At 41.4% G+C, this 20,890-nt stretch overlaps 1 protein-coding gene across 1 annotated transcript in view; it reads left to right on the top strand.

Moving 5' to 3' along the window:
* ARMC2 (armadillo repeat containing 2) overlaps positions 1 to 20,890 on the top strand; it is a 126,951-nt gene that overhangs the window by 47,423 nt on the left and 58,638 nt on the right. The window contains exons 9-10 of the mRNA XM_061131793.1: positions 2,746 to 2,848; positions 4,156 to 4,379. Coding sequence (XP_060987776.1) covers positions 2,746 to 2,848; positions 4,156 to 4,379 — 327 coding nt within the window. The remainder of the gene's footprint in view (positions 1 to 2,745; positions 2,849 to 4,155; positions 4,380 to 20,890) is intronic.

The following is a 20,890-nucleotide window of genomic DNA, read 5'->3' as shown; positions in this document are numbered from 1 at the left end:
TATTGACTTTATCTACCAGTTGACTATTATAATTCAAACATTTAAAGTTATTTGCAGGTTTAAAAAATCCAGTGAGTATAATGTTAGTTCAGGTTTCTTGCATTTTTGGTTAAGTGGAGCTTTGCCAGACAGCCATTGTCATTTTAACTTTTGTACCAGAAAAACTTACAAAAATGTATCTGCCTATTTTATGACTTTTTTTTTTTTTTTAAAGAGTACAGACGTATATGCAATATGTGAATGCAACTATATTCGGAAAAGGAAGACAATCTAGCACCCTATACAAGCGGAAAAACAGAAAAGTCAGCAGTGATTATATATAGTGGCAGTGTTATGAATGATTTTTAAACTTCCCTTTTCTTTAATTCTCCAAATTTGCTTTAAATCAAGTAAACTACTATGTTTAACATAAAAGTAAACTACCCTACTGCAGGAACCCACTTGGTACCAGGGATTCTTGACACTGGGAATAAAAGTGAATAAAATAACCCTGGCCTTCCAGGCTGTGAAGGGAATGGCCACTTTGGGAGGAAGTGCTTTTTTACAGAGTAGCCTACATTCCTCACATACAGTGTTTTACAGTGTTTTCTGTGTCTCAAAGTCACAATTTTACAGTTACCAAAAGAGAAGGTATAGTAATCTGCTTTGAATGTAAACTGACCTTACAGCAGGCCTGGAAATGGTAGTTTGTTGGGATTTTTTTTTTTTTTTTTAAATGAAAACTCTGACACTAGGTGTTTTTGTTTATATGTCTTCTGCCACTTTTCACTAAAAATATAAGACTTGGGAGTGAGGTTAGTTGTATTCATTCATTCATTCCACAAATTTGATTGAATACATAGCACAGGGTACCTTCCACACACAGAAAGAGTAATAAACCATGGTTTTGACCTCAAAGGCTCATAATGTAGTGGAAGATTCCCAGCAGATTATATTGCCAGATATAAAGGGCAATATATTTCCCTTGATACAGATTTTTTTTTTCTCTCTAGTCACTGTTTTTTTTTTCTGGGTTTTTAAACAACAATTTAAAAATACTAATCATTAAAAAAAAATTATTTTTTTTAAGTTTCCATTTCCTCTTTTCATCCTGAGAACAGAGGAAATTTCCATTCTGCCCGTGTGACTGTTTATGAGGCTTCCACAACAGAGCTTCTCAGACTTGAATGTGCGCTCAGTCCCCTGGCAAAGTTGTAAGAGGCACACTGTGGTTCAATAGGGCTTCTGGGACCTGAGATCATGCATTTCCATTACATACTCAGCTGATACCAAGATGAGATGACATGACCTGTCTGAGGAGCAGACTCCATGGCTGCAAAATGGAACAAGTAAACCTAATCTGCAGGGTTAGCTGTGAGATGTCATGAAAAGGGGCAGACAGATAATGGATAATGCTTCATGGACAGTACTCACCTCTCCCTTCCTCTCCAGCTCAGGGCCGACCACACTCCCCTTGGTATTTCCTACAGGGAACAGCTGGAGAAGGAAATGGCAACCCACTCCAGGATTGTTGCCTGGAGAATCCCATGGAAGGGGAGCCTGGTGGGCTACAGCCCATGGGGTCGCCAAGAGTCGGACACGACTTAGTGACTGAATGACAGGGAACAGCACAGTGCCTGTAGACAGCAAGAGCTCGTTCATATTTGTGAGTCAAACACAGAAGGAATCTTTCAAAAATATGTGTGACAAATTCCATTATCTTTGTCTTTTTTACTAAGTGAAGACTCATTAGTAAACAGTATTGAAGATAATTTTAAGGATACTTTTTAATGACAAAATAATGAACCATATGTCATCTTTTTCACACAGATATATTTGTTCGGATGACCTCATTATACAAACATATTTTACATTCTTGCAGTGAAGGCACACAGTATTTCCATCTTACAGTAGATTATAAATGTCTTTTCATGCATAGTGTTCAGTTATACTTTTGTGACTGCTTAACATGAATTGTATTGATGTTCCACAGTTTATTAAACTGTTCCCAAATAGTGGACATTTAGGATTTTTAATTTTAATTTTTACTACTTTACATAAGTATGCAGCTCATTTAGACCATTTGACTCAGTCCTCCTAGACTATTTTTTTTTTAAGAGTGTACTTCCTTATTGCTTAATTTACTTGAATATTTTTCTGTGATTTGGAAGGTAGTTTTAACCTTTGAATGTTACTTGTGATTATCTCAAAGCATTTCAGAAATAGGCTTAAATAATAAATACATATGTATTGTCTAATGAAAAGTATTACTTTTTCATTTTATTTTATACAAATGATAAATAGAATTGTACTTTTCCCCTTTTCTCTCCTTCACCTCCATGATATGTTCTTTTCTAGGTTAGTTTAATCTGAAGTTTTAGTATTCATCTTCCTTTATTTTGAAAAGTAGTTACTCCATTTAATTAAATTTATCAACATCAGCCCTTTCTTTTTCTTCAAATATTCTTTAAAAAGTAATGATTTCACATATAAGCACGAGGCTTTATGAAATAAGAAATAAATGCTTATCATTAAAATGTGCTTACTCTAAATATCATTTATATTGTATTTACTATAAGTGAGTTAATTAGATACCATAGTTGGCAAATTTGTGGCCAAAACTTTTGAAAGTTGATTTCTTTAGACCCTTCTTTTTATGTTTTAGATACACTCTTCCTGCACTTTCTAAATTAGATGTTCATGTTGAAAAATTACAGCGTGTCTTTATTTCCTTCTGCAATGGTAATGTGACTTCTTTCTCTACAGCTTAAAGTGAGTGGAAAGAATCTTCTTAATGTTTGCAAACTTATATTTAAAATTAGCAGAAGTGAGAAGAATGATTCTCTGATTCGAAATGACAGCATTCTGGGTGAGTATTATTCAGTATTACCATTCAGCAAATGTTACACTTGAATATGAATGAAAAGTTTGGAGAGCAAAGTTATAATTAATGGTAGCTGGAATATTTTATTTTATTATTATATGCAGAAGTTAGGTAATGCCTGTTTTTTCTCTGTCCTTCTCTGTGTTTTCCATGTTTCACTTAATGTATCCTTTGGAGCCTAGGAGGATACCCTGCTGTTTTTTTAAATGCCTGTAGTAACAATATGTAACTTTTACAAAGTCTTTCCTATTTAAAAATTTATTTCCTGGTCTTGGATCTACTGAAAAATTACATTTAATAGCACTTGACATAACTGACATTTTTGATCTTTTGATATGGTAGGGATAATTAACTTGGAAGACATATGTAACTGTTGTAGAAAATTGACATCAAAGTGTGTCAAATGTTTCAAATATGTGGGTAGGTATTGTAATACATCCTAACTACCTAGCTAACAATGTGTAACTCTTTATATATCCTTAAATAATTAAGATGCTTAAATAGTTACCTAAACAGAAATCTTTTATGAATTAGTACTGTTGATCTAAGGCAACAACATGGAAAATACTCTAAATCCTTTGTTAAGGATAAATGATCTTTTTTTTTTTTAATCCCAGCACACAGGGACAAAGCCAGTACTGAAAGAAATGTATAATGCTGAATCAGCTTGTTGAGAATAATAGATTAAAAATAAAGATTCTGACAGATCTCACTGACTAAGAAAAATTAATGTGAGATAGGCATAATTAACCTTATCAGAGCTGTCTGGATTATCCTAAAAGCTAGTTACTTGTATGTTATTTGGATGGCTGTTCTTAAGTTGTCTTAGGGAAGGGCAGATGTTATATTTGAAGCATCCTTTTCTATGGTTGAGATATTTTTTAAAGTTCCTATCTTGATTAACTTCCTATTCATACAACAGCCAGTATATTATTAAAGGTTTGTTGAAATGTAACTCTTAAATTACTTTAATTATTAGTTATTCTGTAATAAACTGTAACTGAAAATAAAGGTTAGCCAATATTAATAAGAGGCTAGGAATGACATTCAGTTAAAAGAACACTTTCTTATTTACATATTAATAATCACATCTTTTGCTGTCACTAATGTTACAGAGATTTTTCTCATAAGCTTTCCTCTTTATGCCTTATGAGTAACTCTTAACGAACATTTGAATGTGGATCCTGGCTAACATTTTACAAATCATATTTGATGTTCACACCCAAGTGCTTTAATCTCTCTCTCTCCAGTGGTTCTACTCATACATTTGTAATAGTTCATCTTTTTGACAGAATCATTATTGGAGGTCCTGAGAAGTGAAGACCTGCAAGCTAACACCGAAGCTTTCCTGTACTGCATGGGGACCATCAAATTCATTTCTGGAAATTCAGAATTTCTTCATGAAATGATCAGCAAAGGTGCCGTTGAAATATTGATGAATCTGATAAAGCAAGTAAACGAGAACACCAGGAAATCTGGGACATGTTTGCCTAATTCAGGCCACTTGTTAGTCCAAGTGAGTATTTTACTTGAAAGTGTTAGACTTGTAAAATTAACTTTCATGTTATCTAATATCACTGAGCTGCCAGGTGGGTGTAACAGGTGGGCTGTCATCCACCCGCGGTGGGGAGTGCTTGGTCTCAGGGCTCAGGGTGGCAGTCCCAGCCCCACCTCCACCCTGTGTGCCTGTTTCCTCTGGAAAAGCTATTCTGTGGCTTTACATGGAGCTGTCCACATGTTGGAGCAGGTCTCCTGCACATGGACAACTGTTGCTGCTACCCTGCAGAGAGAGCAGGCCTGAAGAATGAATACTTAGCACCTCTTCAATTGCATGTTATAATCAGAATTTTAACAGGCAGAGTTTGAACTTTTAGAGATTCTTTTTTATGATTTTGTTTATTTGTTGTTATTTTTGACTGCTCGGTCTTGGTTGCTGTGCGGGCTTTTCTCTAGCTGTGACATGTGGGGGCTACTCTTCATTGCAGAGGTCTCTCATGTTGCAGAACACGAGCTCTAGGGCACAAGGGAACAATGGCTGTGGTTCCAGGGCTCTAGGGCACAGGCTCAGTAGTTGCAGTGCACACACGGGCCTAGTTGCTCTGTGGCATGTGGGATCCTCCCAAATCAGGGATTGAACCCATGTCTTCTACATTAGCAGGTGGATTCTCTACCACTGAGCCACCAGGGAAGCCCCTAACTCTTGAGAGTTTTGAAGCCAGGTCTAGGCTGGAGATTGTTCATGATGATTGGTAGCTCCTGTCACACATCTTTTATCTGCAATAAAGATCAAAAGTTAATGACACTGAGTGGACAGCCATTGAAGGGATATGTAGACAACACATAGGCCAGAGACTACAGGAATGATGGAGGCAAAGCCAGATACATTTAGAATGACCAGGGCAGGAAGAAAAAATGTGTTATGTGTTACAGTTTTATTACTTTTGTAGCAGATTAAATCTCATAGTCGAATTACTTTCGCTGGAGCTGCCTCAGGTCTCCATTCTTTAGATGAGACTGTACTCTTTAATAACATTTGAATATCAGTTAATAGTATCTTTGATGTAATAATTTATGAGGTTTGAAATGTGTTTGTCAATTAGTAGGGATTGATCAAGGACTGAGTATTTGAAGCCTTCAGGAAAGCATGTTAAAAATTAGTTTTATCTCCTGCCTTTAAGATGCTTAACGTGTTAATGATGATTATTAATTTTGGACTTTGTGGTCTGTCTCCATTTTGAAAAAGACTGTGAAAACCTCCTTCTGTTATGAATGATTAAATATTCTACTGGATGTGCCATCTTTTGGCTAGGAAGACTTAAATAAGAAACATTTTCATGCTGATAGTGTTATTGAGTTATTCAAACTTTCCCTCAATGAAAATGGTTATTTTGGTTATATAATTATATTTCTTGTTAAAATGCAAAAAGTAAGAGTGGAAACATCACCTGAATTATTTTCACCCTGAAGTAAAGTACCTCCAACTTTTAATAACCATTCTTCCATGCATTTTACATGCATATGTATTATATATACTTACATACATATAATTTTTGCTTTTGATCAAGAACTTCTTCATTCTAACAGCTGCTTTTGCTTATTTTGCATCACCCTCTTTCCTCCTTGTTTCTCCTCCTGGTCCACCCAACACATGTGCTCAGTGCCTTTTAATACACCCATAGGTTTTCAAAAATGGAATATGCTATGCACGTTTCTTTTTTCACTTAACAATACATAGTAAAAACTCTATAGACTTATTTTATTCTTTTTATTGGCAGCATAATATTCTGTGATGAAAATATACCTCAAATTCTCAAGCATTCTTCTCTTGAGGTACTCTGCTTTTATTTTTACATAAAAGCTTCTAGAATTCTTGTTTTGTTTTAGAAAATTCTTTCATAAGTATATCGTTGTCCCTAAGTATCTGCGGAGGATTGAATCCAGGACCTGCCCCAGATACCAAAGTCCACAAATGGTCAGGTCGCATACTTGGTCCTTGTATTCGTGGATACAGTGTTCCACCTATGGTTGACTGAATCTGCAGATGCAAAATATACGAGGGCAACTGTACATGTGTACATACATTTATATATAATTTATAAATTTAGAAATAAGTACATAAATGTGTTTATATGTAATTATTGTTGCTCAGTCATTAAATTGTATCTGACTCTTTGTGACCCGATGGACTGCAGGCTTCCTGTCCTTCAGTATCTCCCACAGTCTTCTCACGTTCATGTCCGTTGAGTCCATTGAGTCCGATGATGCTATCTATTTATTCCCCAGAGTTTGCTCACTGCTCTTTAGTTCCTCTTCATTTTCTGCCATTAGAGTGGTATCATCTGTATACCTGAGGTTATTGATATTTCTCCCAGAAACCTTGATTCCAGCGTGTGAGTCGTTCAGCCCAGCGTTTCACAGGATGTATTCTGCATAGAAGTTAAATAAGCAGGATAACAATATACAGCCGTGTTGCACTCCTTTCCCAACTTTGAACCAGTCTGTTGTTCTGTGTCTACTTCTCAACATTGCTTCTTGACCTGCATACAGGCTTCTCAGGAGACAGGTATGGTGGCTTGGTACTCCTGTTTCTTTAAGAACTTTCTACAGTTTGTTGTGATCCACACAGTCAGTGGATTTAGTATAGTCAGTGAAGCAAAAGTAGTTATTTTTCTGGAACTCGCTTGATTTTTACATGATCCAATGAATGTTGGCAATTTGATTTCTGGTTCCTCTGCCTTTTCTAAACCCAGCTGGTACATCTAGAAGTTCTTGGTTCATATACTGCTGAAGCCTAACTTGAAGCATTTTGAGCATGACCTTGCTAGCATGTGAAAAGAGTGCAGTTATACAATAGTTTGAACATTCTTTGGCCTTGCCCTTCTTTGGGATTGGAATGAAAACTGACCTTTTCCAGTCTTGTGGCCACTGCTGAGTTTTCCAAATTTGTTGGCATATTGAGTGCAGCACTTGAAGAGCATCATCTTTTAGGATTTGAAATCACTCAACTAGAATTCTATCACCTCCACTAGCTTTATTCGTAGTAATGCTTCTTAAGGCCCACTTGACTTCACACTTCAGGATGTCTGGCTTTAGGTGAGTGACCACACCTAACCTGTGGTTATCCAGGTCATCAACACCTTTCTTGTGTAGTTCTTCTGTATATTCTTGCCACCTCTTCTTAATCTCTTCTGCTTCTGTTAGGTCCTTACCGTTTCTGTCCTTTATTGTGCCCATCCTTGCATGAAATGTTCCCTTGATATCTCCAGTTTTCTTGAAGAGATCTCTAGTCTTTCACATTCTACTGTTGTCCTCTATTTCTTTGCATTGTTCATTTAAGAAGGCCTTCTTATCTCTCCTTGCTATTCTCTGGAACTCTACATTCAGTTGGGTATATCTTTTTCTTTCTCCCTTGTCTTTCACTTCTCTTCTTTCCTAAGCTATATGTAAAGCCCCCTCAGACAACCACTTTGGCTTCTTGCACTTCTTTCTCTTGGGGATGGTCTTTGTCACTGGCTTCTGTACAATGTTATGAACCTCCATTCATAGTTCTTCAGGCACTCTGCCTACCAGATCTAATCCCTTGAATCTATTTATCACCTCCACTGAATAAGGGATTTGATTTAGGTCATACCTGAATGGTTTAGTGGTTTCCTCTACTTTCTTCAATTTAAGCCTGAATTTTGCAATAAGAAGTTCATGGTCTGAGCCACAGTCAGCTTCAGATCTTGATTTTACTAACTATATAGAGCTTCTCCATCTTTGGCTGCAAGAAATATAATCATTCTGATTTCAGTATTGACCATCTGGTGATGTTCATGTGTAGAGTCATCTCTTGTGTTAGTGGAAGAGGCTATTTGCTATGACCAGTGTGTGTCCTCTTGACAAAACTCTGTTAGCCTTTGCCCTGCTTCATTTTGTACTCCAAGGCCAAATTTGCCAATTACTCCAGGTATCTCTTGACTTTCTACTTTTGTATTCTAATCCCCTATGATGAAAAGGACATCTTTTTTTTTTTTTTGGTATGCTAGAAAGTGTTGTAGGTCTTCATAGAACCAGTCACCTTCAGCCTCAGTGGTCAGGACCATAGACTTAGATTGCTGTAATGTATAATAAAAATATACAAATAAAATCAGTTGGTATAAAGGAGAATTGGCTTCCCAGGTGGCGCTAGTGGTAAAAAAAAAAAAAAAAAAAAAAAAGAAAGCCTGCCTGCCCAGGCAGGAGACATAAGAGATGTGGATTCGATCCCTGAGTCAGGAAGATCCCCTGGAGGAGGAAATGGCAACCCACTCCAGTATGCTTGCCTGGAGAATCCCATGGACAGAGAAGCCTGGTGGACAGTGGTCCGTAGGGTTGCACAGAGTCGAACACAACTGAAGTGATTAAGCACACATACATACCCGTGACCAAAAATAAATTGGATCCAGAGCTAGGACCTCTGGCATGCCAGTCAGGGCAGCGCACTTCTCCCCGCATTCCTCTCCTTTCCCTCTTGGCTTGCTGTAGCCTCCTCAAGTGCAAACTGACTCACCAGGATAGGTGCCCCTTTCTTTTCCAGACATCCGTGCATCCCTCCAGGCGGGAATGCGTCCCTCTAGGATGTAGTAACTCTGTCCCACTGCCCTCCACCCCCCACCAGGCACTCTCATGTCCCCAGGGTCTCCCTCTCCATCTCTGGCATCTGGCATGGGGGTGTGGGAACTACACAGCCTGAGGCCTCTCCCTGGAGCCTAGTCAGCACTCACATCCCCGTCCAGCAGGAGAAAGTGGGGTGCCTCATCACCACCAGCTGAAAACGTGTTCCTCCCCGGAGCCACATGTGTCCCTGCGCACGGTCACTATGTATGTGTATGTGTGTATGTTTACAAATGTGGGGGAAGGGAGACATCCTTTTAGGCCATTTCATTGGCAGAGTTTTCTGGACTGGGCATTCCCTTGTGTTTAATTAAGACAAAGAAAAGCTGTTTTGTATCATCTGAATTAGAAAATGTTAGCAACTTGACTTCACTGTAAGAATAGATGAAAATCTCTAGCGAGTGTGTTGCACCACCTGGCCTTTTATTAGCTCACTCCTGTGCGTATACAACCAAACCGATCTGGCCACAGGTAGAATCGTTTGATTACACCAGCTTTTGGAACTGGTAGCTGTAGCTCGTGAGATATTTTTTTGAAAGCAACTTTGTTCACCTGAATGGTCTAGTGGTTTTCCCTACTTTCTTCAGTTTAAGTCTAAATTTGGCAATAAGGAATTCATGATCTGAGCCACAGTCAGCTCCTGGTCTTGTTTTGCTGACTGTATACAGCTTCTCCATCTTTGGCTGCAAAGAATATAATCAATCTGATTTCGATGTTGACCATCTGGTGATGCCCATGTGTAGAGTCTTCTCTTGTGTTGTTGGAAGAGGGTGTTTGCTATGACCAGTGCGTTCTCTTGGCAGAACTCTATTAGCCTTTGCCCTGCTTCATTCCGTACTCCCAGGCCAAATTTGCCTGTTACTCCAGGAGTTTCTTGACTTCCTACTTTTGCATTCCAGTCCCCTATAATGAAAAGGACATCTTTTTTGGGTGTTAGTTCTAAAAGGTCTTGCAGGTCTTCATAGAACCGTTCAACTTCAGCTTCTTCAGTGTTACTGGTTGGGGCATAGGCTTGGATTACTGTGATATTGAATGGTTTGCCTTTGAAACAAACAGAGATCAGTCTGTCATTTTTGAGATTGCACCCGAGTACTGCATTTTGGACTCTCTTGTTGACCATGATGGCTACTCCATTTCTTCTAAGGGATTCCTGCCCACAGTAGTAGATATAATGGTCATCTGAGTTAAATTCACCCATTCCAGTCCATTTTAGTTCGCTGATTCCTAGAATGTTGACATTGACACTTGCCATCTCCTGTTTGACCACTTCCAATTTGGGAAATAGAAATTTCCCTCATGGGAAATAGATGGGGAGACAGTGGAAACAGTGTCGGACTTCATTTTTTGGGGCTCCGAAATCACTGTGGATGGTGACTGCAGCCATGAAATTAAAAGACGCTTACTCCTTGGAAGGAAAGTTATGACCAACCTAGATAGCGTATTAAAAAGCAGAGACATTACTTTGCCAACAAAGGTCCGTCTGATCAAGGCTATGGTTTTTCCAGTGGTCATGTATGGATGTGAGAGTTGGACTGTGAAGAAAGCTGAGCACCGAAAAATCGATGCTTTTGAACTGTGGTGTTGGAGAAGACTCTTGAGAGTCCCTTGGACTGCAAGGAGATCCAAGCAGTCCATCCTAAAGGAGATCAGTCCTGGGTGTTCATTGGAAGGACTGATGCTGAAGCTGAAAGTCCAATACTTTGGCCACCTCGTGCAAAGAGTTGACTCATTGGGAAAGACCCTGATGCTGGGAGGGATTGGGAGCAGGAGGAGAAGGGGACGACAGAGGATGAGATGGCTGGATGGCATCACCGACTCGATGGGCATGAGTTTGAGTAAACTCTGGGAGTTGGTGATGGACAGGGAGGCCTGGCATGCGATTCATGGGGTCGCAAAGAGTCAGACACGACTGAGAGACTGAACTGAACTGAACTGGACTTGTTCACCTGAAAAAGTAGCTAAATAACCTGTGCCTGTACTAATGGAGTAATATCTGTAAACCAGAGAGAACATGCAAGGCAAAAAGATAAAGGCAGGACTTCCCGTCCTTTTTGATTTTCAACCCAAAACCTCAGTAGCTTTGCCTCGTGCTGTAAAACTTCGTGGCTTCTGCCCAGCATGGCACTGGAGCCCTCCTGTTTCCCTTGCTCGGCCCTGTTGGAGGCCATTGAGTGAGTATAAAGCACTGAAGCTGGACTCTTGAGAGTCGTGTAGAACGTAGGAAGCTGGTACCAAGGGAAAGGGACAAGGTGTGTTTGGGGGCTGCTGAAGAGGTGGTCTGTCCAGAGCAGAGAGTGGCGTGAGGGAGGCCTGGGAGGTAAGATTCCAAGGCTATGGTCATGGGCCTCGAATATCAGGCTGCCGAGTGTGGACCCGGAGTAACACAGAGCAGCTGGGGGGTCTGCGTGTGGGGAGGAGAGATCAGAGTGGCAGAAAGAAAGATGAGCGTGCACAAGACAGTGAATGGATGAAGACCAAAAAACTGAAATGTGATGAGGGGGGAGTCAGGGGTACGGTCAGATGGGAGGACTCAGATCTCACATACAGCAGCCCTAAATAAGAGACGTTGCTGTAGTTATTAGAGTTTAGGCTGATTATAAAGGAGCTAAAGGAGCAAGATCAAGAAATGGGTGTGAAAGGGATAAAAAAGCTCCTCCACAGCATAGGGGCTAATGATGCTTAGAGGAAATTACTGAAGTGTTGAGATTTTTAAAAAAGTTTTCTTTGTGTTATTTCTTACATATATGTATACACATAAATATATGTTTATCACCACACACCTGACATGAGACATTGACCTAACAAGTGTTTGTGGAGTGGCTGCTCTGTGGCTGCTCTGTGTTCAGGATGGTGAAGAAAACACCCATAGGGGCCTCCTTTTTGGTGATCCCCATGTCCAGATAATAGTATTCTGATGCCCTATTCTTCTACAAAACTCTGAACTGAACCCATGTGTTCAGTTCAAACTGTCAGATGCTTGATGTTAGTAGCATTTTGAGAAGGTTGAGAGAATGATTGTTGATATTCAAAGGGGCCAGCACCACTTTCCACCAAGTGAAAGTATTAATACTCCCAGTCTGGCAAAACAAGAGACAGGAGTTTGTCTGAAAAATCATAAGCATAAAGAAAGTTAATTTGTGCATGATCACTTAATTCCACAATGCTGGACTTTTGAGAGAGCTCTTTAAAACTTGGAAAAAGAGAAATACAGACCAGCTGAAAGGTTAGGCCCCCCTAGATTCCAGCAGCAAATTGCATCATCTAAGGAGGTGACACAGTTGAAAAATGGGTTTGTCAATGTTAATCTCAGAGGGTTATTAGAAGATGTTAGGGTTCGTTTCTGACTTGTGTGTGTTCGTCGCTCAGTTGTGTCAGACTCTTTGTGACCCCGTGGACTGTAGCCCGCCAGGCTCCTCTGTGTATGGGATTCTCCAGGCCAGAATACTGGAGTGGGTTGCCAGTTCCTTCTCCAGGGGATCTTCATGACCCAGGGATCGAATCTGGGTGTCCCGCATTGCAGGCAGATTCTTTAACGTCTGAGTCACCAGACATTAATGTCTGGCCGGACTTGTAAGGGCCAACGATTAGGACGGAACTGAGGATAATTCCTGGAGTCACCTCCATCAGAAGGTTTGCTGTGGTTTCCATCGCGCCCCCTTCCTGGGCCCCAGGGAAGAGTCTCTTGTATGTGTCATAATCACAAACAGGCCCCAACCCCCCAGTGACTCATCTGTCCTCTTGTGTCTTGAGGACACAGTAATTGAAGAAAATCTCAAGGTACTCACATTTACAGCTGAGTAATTTGTAAGTATATAACATAACTATTGGGCTTCCCAGGTGGCTCAGTGATAAAGAACCCGCCTGCCAACATAGGAGACTAGGGTTCAATCCCTGGGTTGGAATGATCCCCTGGAAAAGAAAATGGTAACCCATTCTAGTATTCTTGCATGGAGAATCCCATGGACAGAGGAACCTGGTGAGCTACAGTCCATGGGGTCAGCAGAAGAGTCAGACATGACTTAGAGACTAAATAACAGTGTAACTATTGAACCCAGATTGACTTAAACTAATGTTCCCACTTTTATGGATTCCTTTGTATTTCCAATCTTTTCTTCTTTACAGCCTTTTATTCTTTATTTTTGAGTTTAATCCTTAGAGAAATATGTTCTTTTCCTGCTTTGAATTTCACATTTTTTAAATTGGAACTGTCCCGCATGCCCCTGCCCAACCCCAGATGACATCATTTCTTTCCCTCTTCTTACACCTGGTTTCTCTAACCCCTAAGCCTGCAAGCTTCTCCCCAGAGGGTCCTTCAAGTTCTAATCTTGCCCCCTTCTTGCTCTGTACACCTCCAGCTTCCTATCCTTCCTTTTTCTAAGTGGAAGTTTCTCAGAAAGGTCAGTCCTCCGACCCTTTTTCAGTCCCTCTCTTCCCCCTTTGGCTCTGAAGTGTGGGGAAAAGGAAAGTGAATTAAACAGAGATTGACCCTGGGTGGCTCAGAAAATGATACTTTAATTATCAGAAATTAGAGCTTTCTCTATGATCCAGTGAATGTTGGCAATTTGATCTCTGGTTCCTCTACCTTTTCTAAACCCAGCTTGGCCATCTGGAAATTCTCTGTTCATGTAATGCTGAAGCCTAGCATGCAGGATTTTGAGCATAACCTTACTAGCACTGGAGATGAGTGCAATTGTCCAGCAGTTTGAACATTCTTTAGTGCTGCCCTTCCTGGGAATTGGAATGAAAACTAACCTTTTCCAGTCCTGTGGCCACTGCTGGGTTTTCCAAATTTGCAGACATATTGAGTATAGCACTTTAATAGCATCATCTTTTAGGATTTGAAATAGCTCAACTGGATTTCTATACCTCCACTAGCTTTATTGGCAACAGTGCTTCCTAAGGCCCACGTGACTTCTCACTTTGTCGTGGTTATCTGGGTCATTAAGGTCTTTTTTGTACAGTTCTTTTGTGTATTCTTTCCATCTCTTCTTGATCTTTTCTGCTTCTGTTAGGTCTTTACCATTTCTATCCTTTATTGTGCCCATCTTTGGATTAAATGTTTGTTTGATATTTCCAATTTTCTTGGAAGAGATGTCTAGTCTTACCCTTTCTGCTGTTTTCCTTTATTTCTTTGCATTGTTCATTGAAGAAGGCCTTCTTGTCTCTCCTTGCTATTCTCTGGAATTCTGCATTTAGTTGGGTGCACCTCTCCCTTTCTCCCTTGCTTTTTGATTCTCTATTTGTAAAACCTCCTTGACTTCTTGCATTTCTTCTTCTTTGGGATGGTATTGTTTGCTGCCTGTTGTGCTGTGTTTTTTTGTTTTTTTTTTTGCTGTGCTGTATTATGGACCTCTGTCCATAGTTCTTCAAGCACTCTGTTTACTACATCTAATCCCTTGAATCTATTTGTCACCTCCACTGTATATTCATAGGGGATTTGATTTAAGTCTTGCCTGACTAGCCTAGTGGTTTCCCCAGCTTTCTTTAGTTTAAGCCTGAATTTTGCTAAGAGGAGCTGATGATGTGAGCCACAATTAGCCCGGGTCTTGATTTTACTGACTGTATACAGCTTCTCCATCTTTGGCTACAAAGAATGTAATCAGTCTGATTTTGGTGTTGACCATCTGGTGATGTCCATGTGTAGAGTCTTCTCTTGTGTTGTTGGAAGAGGGTGTTTGCTATGACCAGTGCGTTCTCTTGGCAGAATTCTATTAGCCTTTGCCCTGCTTCATTTTGTACTCCAAGGTCAAACTTGCCTGTTACTCCAGGTATCTCTTGACTTCCTACTTTAGCATTCCAATCCCCTATGATAGATAGGACATTTTTTTGGTGTTTGTTCTAGAAGGTCTTCTAGGTCTTCATAGAACTGATAAACTTCAGCTTCTTCGGCAGCAGTGGGGCATAGACTTGGATTACCATGATATTGAATGGTTTCCCTTGGAAAGGAACAGGGATCATTCTGTTGTTTTTGAGATTGTATTCAAGTACTGCATTTCAGACTCTCTTGTTGATTATGAGGGCTGCTCCATTTCTTCTAAGGGATTCTTGCTCACAATAGTAGATATAATGATCTTTTGAATTAAATTCATCCATTCCTGCCTGTTTTAGTTCACTGATTCCTAAGATGTTTATGTTTACTCTTGCCATCTCCTGCTTGACCATGTCCAATTTACCTTGATTCATGGACCTAACATTCCAGGTTCCTATGCAGTACTGTTCTTTGTAGCATCAGATTTTACTTTCAGACACATCCACAAGTGAGTGTCGTTTCCACTTTGGCCCAGCTGCTTCATTTTTCTGGAGCTATTAGTAGTTTTTCTCCTCCCTTCAACAGTAGCATATTGGCCACCTTCTGACCTGGGGATGGGGGGCCCATCTTTTGGTGTCATATAGTTTTGCCTTTCTATACAGTTCATGGGATTCTCGAAGCTAGTATACTAGAGTGGTTTGCCATTCCCTTCTCCAGTGGATCACATTTTGTCAGAACTCTCCACTGTGACTGGTCCAGCTTGGGTGGCCCTGCATGGCACGGCTCATAGCTTCACTAAGTTACACAAGCCCCTTCGTCATGACAAGGCAATGATCCATAAAGGGCATTATTAAAAGCAGGAAACTGATATGGGTATAATGCAATTAGGTATTTTACTTATTTGCATATTGTTTTTGAGATTGGGTAAAACTTTTTTTTTGTCGCAGTCTTTGGTTTGGTTATTAGGGTTGCCAATTTTTAAATTGTTTATTTATATTTTTGGCTTCTTTAGGTCTTCATTGGGCTTCCTAAGTGGCTCAGTGGTAAAAAAAAAAAAAAAATCTGCCTACCAATGTAGGAGATGCAGGTTCGATCCCCTGGGTCAGGAAGATCCCCTGGAGTAGGAAATGGGAACCCAGTCCAGTATTTCTTGCCTGTACACTTCCATGGACAGAGGAGCCTGGTGGGCTACAGTCCATGGGGTCGCAAAAGAGTCGGGCATGACTGAGGGACTGGGCAGGAGCTCGAGGTCGTCATTACTGTGTGCATGCTTTCTCTAGGTGCAGTGAACGGGGAGTCCTCCCCAGTTGTGGTTTGTGGGTTTCTCGTTTCGCTGGCTTCTCTTGTCATGTAGCAAAGGCTCTAGGCACTCAGGCTTAGGTGCTCCTTGGTATGTGAGATCTTCCTGGACTGGGGATCGAACCTGTGTCGCCTGCATTGGCAGGCAAATTCTTAACCACTGAGGACCACTGGGGAAGTCCCTTGCTAATTGTTTGATGATATATTTGTTTGTGGGAAGGGGAGCTACTTCTGCTTATGAGGTTTCCTTCCTATGAAGGAATACCCAGTAGTGTAACTGATCACTCACTGAGCCATATGGCCTGAGAGAGTGGGTAGTCAGAGCCAACTCTTCCCTTTCCTGGGAAGGGACTACATTTAAACAACTGTGTTCCCCTTTGATTCTCCATGGATGGCATGTCTAAAGGTCTGGGGAGAGTCAGGGATCCCAAACATCTAATGACCTTTGAATTTGGGAATGAAGAGAGACTAAGGCAGATGGGGAGGCAAGTTGAAGGCTACCTCTAGCTGAGGAGGGAGTGCTTTCTAATCCTGAGCCCCTGCATCAGATTCGCCCACCTGGTCACAGGCCACGCCTGCCTTGGTGGAGCAGAGCAGAACCACCTGTGCTCACCAAGCAGGAAATGAGGTGACCAGGAGATTATGCTAAGGGAAGTCTCCTCACAAGGAAGGAACGTCAAGTGTGGGAAATAAGTATTCCTACACCACCTGCTTCTGGGGAGAACCTTTGCTTTTCAGTTGCTGTCCTATCTGCTCAGTCTCAGCTCTTCATTGTAGACATTGTTAGTTGTGGCAATAAAGAAATATCACTAACTTTAACAGGTAATTCTGAAAATCAGTGTTATTACTCTGTAGTTCTTAAAGCATTATCTTTTCAGACTCATTTTCCTTGTTTTACTGCTCTGACATTCTATATAGTTTAGATGACGTCCAAATTTCTGCTGAACTGATACATATGATAGCCACAACGGGGAGAATCAGCTGCCTACTCATTTTATCAAGGTAACTGACATAGTGGTGGTAAATGGAGAAACAGTAATAAACATAGGCAGATGTTAAGTAGAGTCTCTAAGTAGGAGGGCACTAGGGTTTGAGGAGGACAGAAACATTGCCCGCTGAAGGAGGACCCCTGTGGTAGGAATGCGCCATCCAGGCTCCACAGCCAGGCACTAAGCATTACTGAGGATTGTGAACTAGTGTTACTTTCACATACATGTATCTTAACTCCAATAAAAGGCTTAGGAATACTTGGGATTAGCAGTTTCATGTATATAGTGGCATCTTATAATTGATTTCTTTTATCTCAGCCAGAACTGTACTATTCATATTAATATATGAGACAATATGAAACTCCTTGGGTTACCACAGAGGCTCTGGTTTTGGCATATATGTGGTCTCAGTTGGGCACAAATCCAGAAAATTGAATATGCTCTCATTAATAGAGGGAGATGGTTTTGCTGAGGTTGGAAAAATGGTATGGCTTTGGTCTTAAATCATTTGACACTGTTTGTGGTCTCTGGCGGCTGTCTTTATTCTTTCACGTCATCAGCGGGAAGTGAACCATTTTGCAGTTGGCAGTCAAGTTGAGATAAAACTCTAGGGATTTTGGTTATGGATATTCCAGATGATTGGGCAATAAATGAAGGCTTTTAGGAGACAGTCAAAGGTAGCAGGGGAGACAACAGATGAGGAGTCGGCAAGGTCCTGGAAGCCCACCTGCCTGGAGCTGGCGGCCCTCCTGAGCTTCAGTCTCCTCATCTGAAACTCGGGGCTCAGAATACCTTTGCTGTCCACAAATTTAGGGAGCAAACGAGATCAAGCTCACGAGATAGCTTTATAAAAAACAAAGTAAGCTGCTCAAATTTTTTTTTTTTTTTGGCAACAGCATTCAATGTATAAAAATAAAATGACTCTTGATGTCAGTTTTGGTAGAGGAAGCTTAATAACTTTCAGACTGTTAGTGGTACAATTTTCAATTGCATTATGTTCCAACGTTTTCTTTGCAAGCTGTTTCTTTGAAATTGGGAAAATATTTCTCCAAGGAACAATGCCGTGACTGACGGTAAAGTTCCTGGGCTAGTTAAAGAGCCTGTTCAGTTTCTGATGCACCTAAATGGGAATTCTGTGGTGGGCTGTGAGCTACAAGCCCCTCTAATCTGGGCCAGCTCTGATGGCTGAATGCCTCCTGAGGCAGAATCCGGTGAGCTCCCTGGGGACTGAGGACTCTGATGGTGGGAGAGTACGAAGGGAAGAGGGAAGTCATCCCCTGTTGAAATCAGCCATCTATGCAGGCTCGGGGGACCAACCAGCCCTCCCCACATCCGCCCACTCCAGTGCAGTAGAGAATGCTGGGGGTGGGGCCGCAGCTGCTGCCCCTACGTTATCATTCTTAAGTTCAGTGATCTAAGTCAGGAGGGACTCATGCTTTAAGGCAGAGATTTCAATGTGTTTGCTAAGATTTTTCAAATAATTAATAATTGGAAACATGATTTGAAATTGATGATAAAGTACCTAGATTGATTTTTTTTAAGTGCTAAATCTTTTGAATTCTAATTTTGCTTTACTAAAATGCTGTTTGAGCCCTTATGAATTATCTGATCACTACTTGTTATAATTTTTCCCTTTAAAATGGGTCTCCCATTGTTAACTGACAGTGAGAACTTTGAGGCCTGATTATTCAATGTGAGATGGGATAGCTTTGCCAAACTCACTAGGTGTTTTACCTGGAGGTGCTGACTGAGGGTGGGGCCCAGTCTTACAATGATCAAGGAATCTGGGGAAACCCAGGGCTTCCCAGGTGGCTCAGTGGTAAAGAATCTGCCTGCCAATGCAGGAGCCACAGTCCCCGGGTTGGGAAGATCCCCTGGAGTAGGAAATGGCAACTCGATCCAGTATTGTTGCCTGGAGAATCCCATGGACAGAGGAGCCTGGCAGGCTACAGTCCAGGGGGCCGCCAAGAGTTGGACATGACTGAGCAGCTAACATACCACACACTTACAGAGAAAAAGCTGCCTCAGGAAAAGTGAGCACCACCAAGTTGTAGAGTGTGGCTTAGTCACTTTAGCAGTAGATTTGCAACCAAAATCACGCTAGAATGTTTCTTCTCTGATATATACCAAACATTCAGATCCCCTTTTGTCCCAGACATCAAATAAAAACTGCTAATTAGTAAGGACACTTAAATTTTTATCCATCCTTTTTGTGGATTACTAGTTCCATATTCTCCTTTTTCTTCTTCCCACTGGTTGTCTTCTGACTCAGTATGTCTGTCCCAAGGGGCTGCATATTAAGAGATGGGAAAAAGAATAATTGAAACTCTTGTTTTTCAGTTTGCTATTTCTTGATGAGATGACTGTTAAGAGGTTGGGAATTGTTCCAGTAAGCCCTTTAGATTCTAAACAAGCATCTATGTATGCAGCTAACTTTGGGGGTTTTTGTTTGTTTGTTTGTTCGTTTGGGTCATAAAGTATTTGAGATGGTTTAAAAGATTATATGCAATAAAATAGAAAAATACATCACTAAGCGGAATTAGGGACAATATAAACTAGAATAGAAACTTAAAGAAATGGATGTATTTCTCCAAGCAGGGAGCTTGGACTTTGAACTCCTGCTCTGCGAGGCAGGCCCAGTGTGTGGGCTTTCCTGGGTGGTGGGCGGGGGGTGGCTGGAAAACAGACTCAGCTACAGAGCACACATCCCGTTAACAACTTCTGCAAATATATCTCTGTTAAAAGTTGGAGCAAGGTTGAGAGTTAAGTGGGCTGACTTGGAATTTGCCTTTAGTGTTACCACGGTATTTAGCTAGACTCTCCTCCCACCGCTCTCTTTATGCTTTTCCCAGAAGAAGCCGCTTGTCTATGTGCTGTATTCAGTCCCAGCCCCACCCACGGTGAGACCCTTGGCCCACAGCCAGTGCCTAAAAATGGGGGGCTTTCATTGCTGCATCTGCCGGGTGACCTCCTCCTGATCCTCCTCCCTGGGGGGGGTTTAAGTTCTGGTTTACCACCAGGCCTCTGCTAATCCCGGCACTTTCTTGCCAGAGGCTTCTTAAAGGGGAAAAGCCTCCTTTTCCATCTCCTGTCTCCCTTGTCCCTTCATTTCCTTCCCCCTTTCCTTCTTTCTCCTCCTCATCCCCTCTTCCTTTCTCCTCCTGCATATCATCCAGCCAGTTTTTATGAGCATGTTTATTGTCCTCCAGATAGAAAGAGGCATAAGAAACTGTTTGGACCCTAGAGGAGCTCACAGTGGGAGAGAAAGTGTCTGATACAAGTTGTAAGGGTTCTAGGTGTGAAACCAGTGTGAACAGGAAAGTTTGTTTAGCTGGGAAGGGGAACAATCAACCACTGAAAAGCCTTCAACAGAGGAGAAGTGAGCCTGAGCTGGGTTCAGAATCCTGAGCAGGAGATGGACAAATTGGAGAAGGAGCAGAGGAGAGTGTTGGAGGAGGATATTCTGCAGAGGCAGTGGTTCATTCAGAGGCTTGGAACTGTAGAAGGACCAGGAGGTTGTGTGTGGTGCAGAGTCTGAAAGATGACCCATGTGCAGGGAAAGGGAGGAAGGGAGATGAGCCTGGTGGGGTGAGCCGTGCTTTCCAGAGCAAAGAGCCTTTTGGATATGGATTTCACCCAGTAGGCCACTGGAAATCAGAGGAAGTCTAAACAGGGAAGGCTGGGTTTCAGGATGCTTCCCCTGACAGCAGAGAGAGGCTGTGGGGAGGTGAGCTCACCAGGGGAGAGAGTGGAAGGAGCCCATTCAGGGGATACAGACTTTGGGAAGGAGATGAAGTAGGCTTACACAGAACCAGCAACCCTGGAAGTGGGAAGAAGAGATGGAAAAGGTGACCA

The sequence above is a fragment of the Dama dama genome, chromosome 28 (assembly GCF_033118175.1).
Source record: "Dama dama isolate Ldn47 chromosome 28, ASM3311817v1, whole genome shotgun sequence".
Lineage (NCBI taxonomy): Eukaryota > Metazoa > Chordata > Mammalia > Artiodactyla > Cervidae > Dama > Dama dama.
This window is presented reverse-complemented; position numbering and strand designations above follow the sequence as displayed.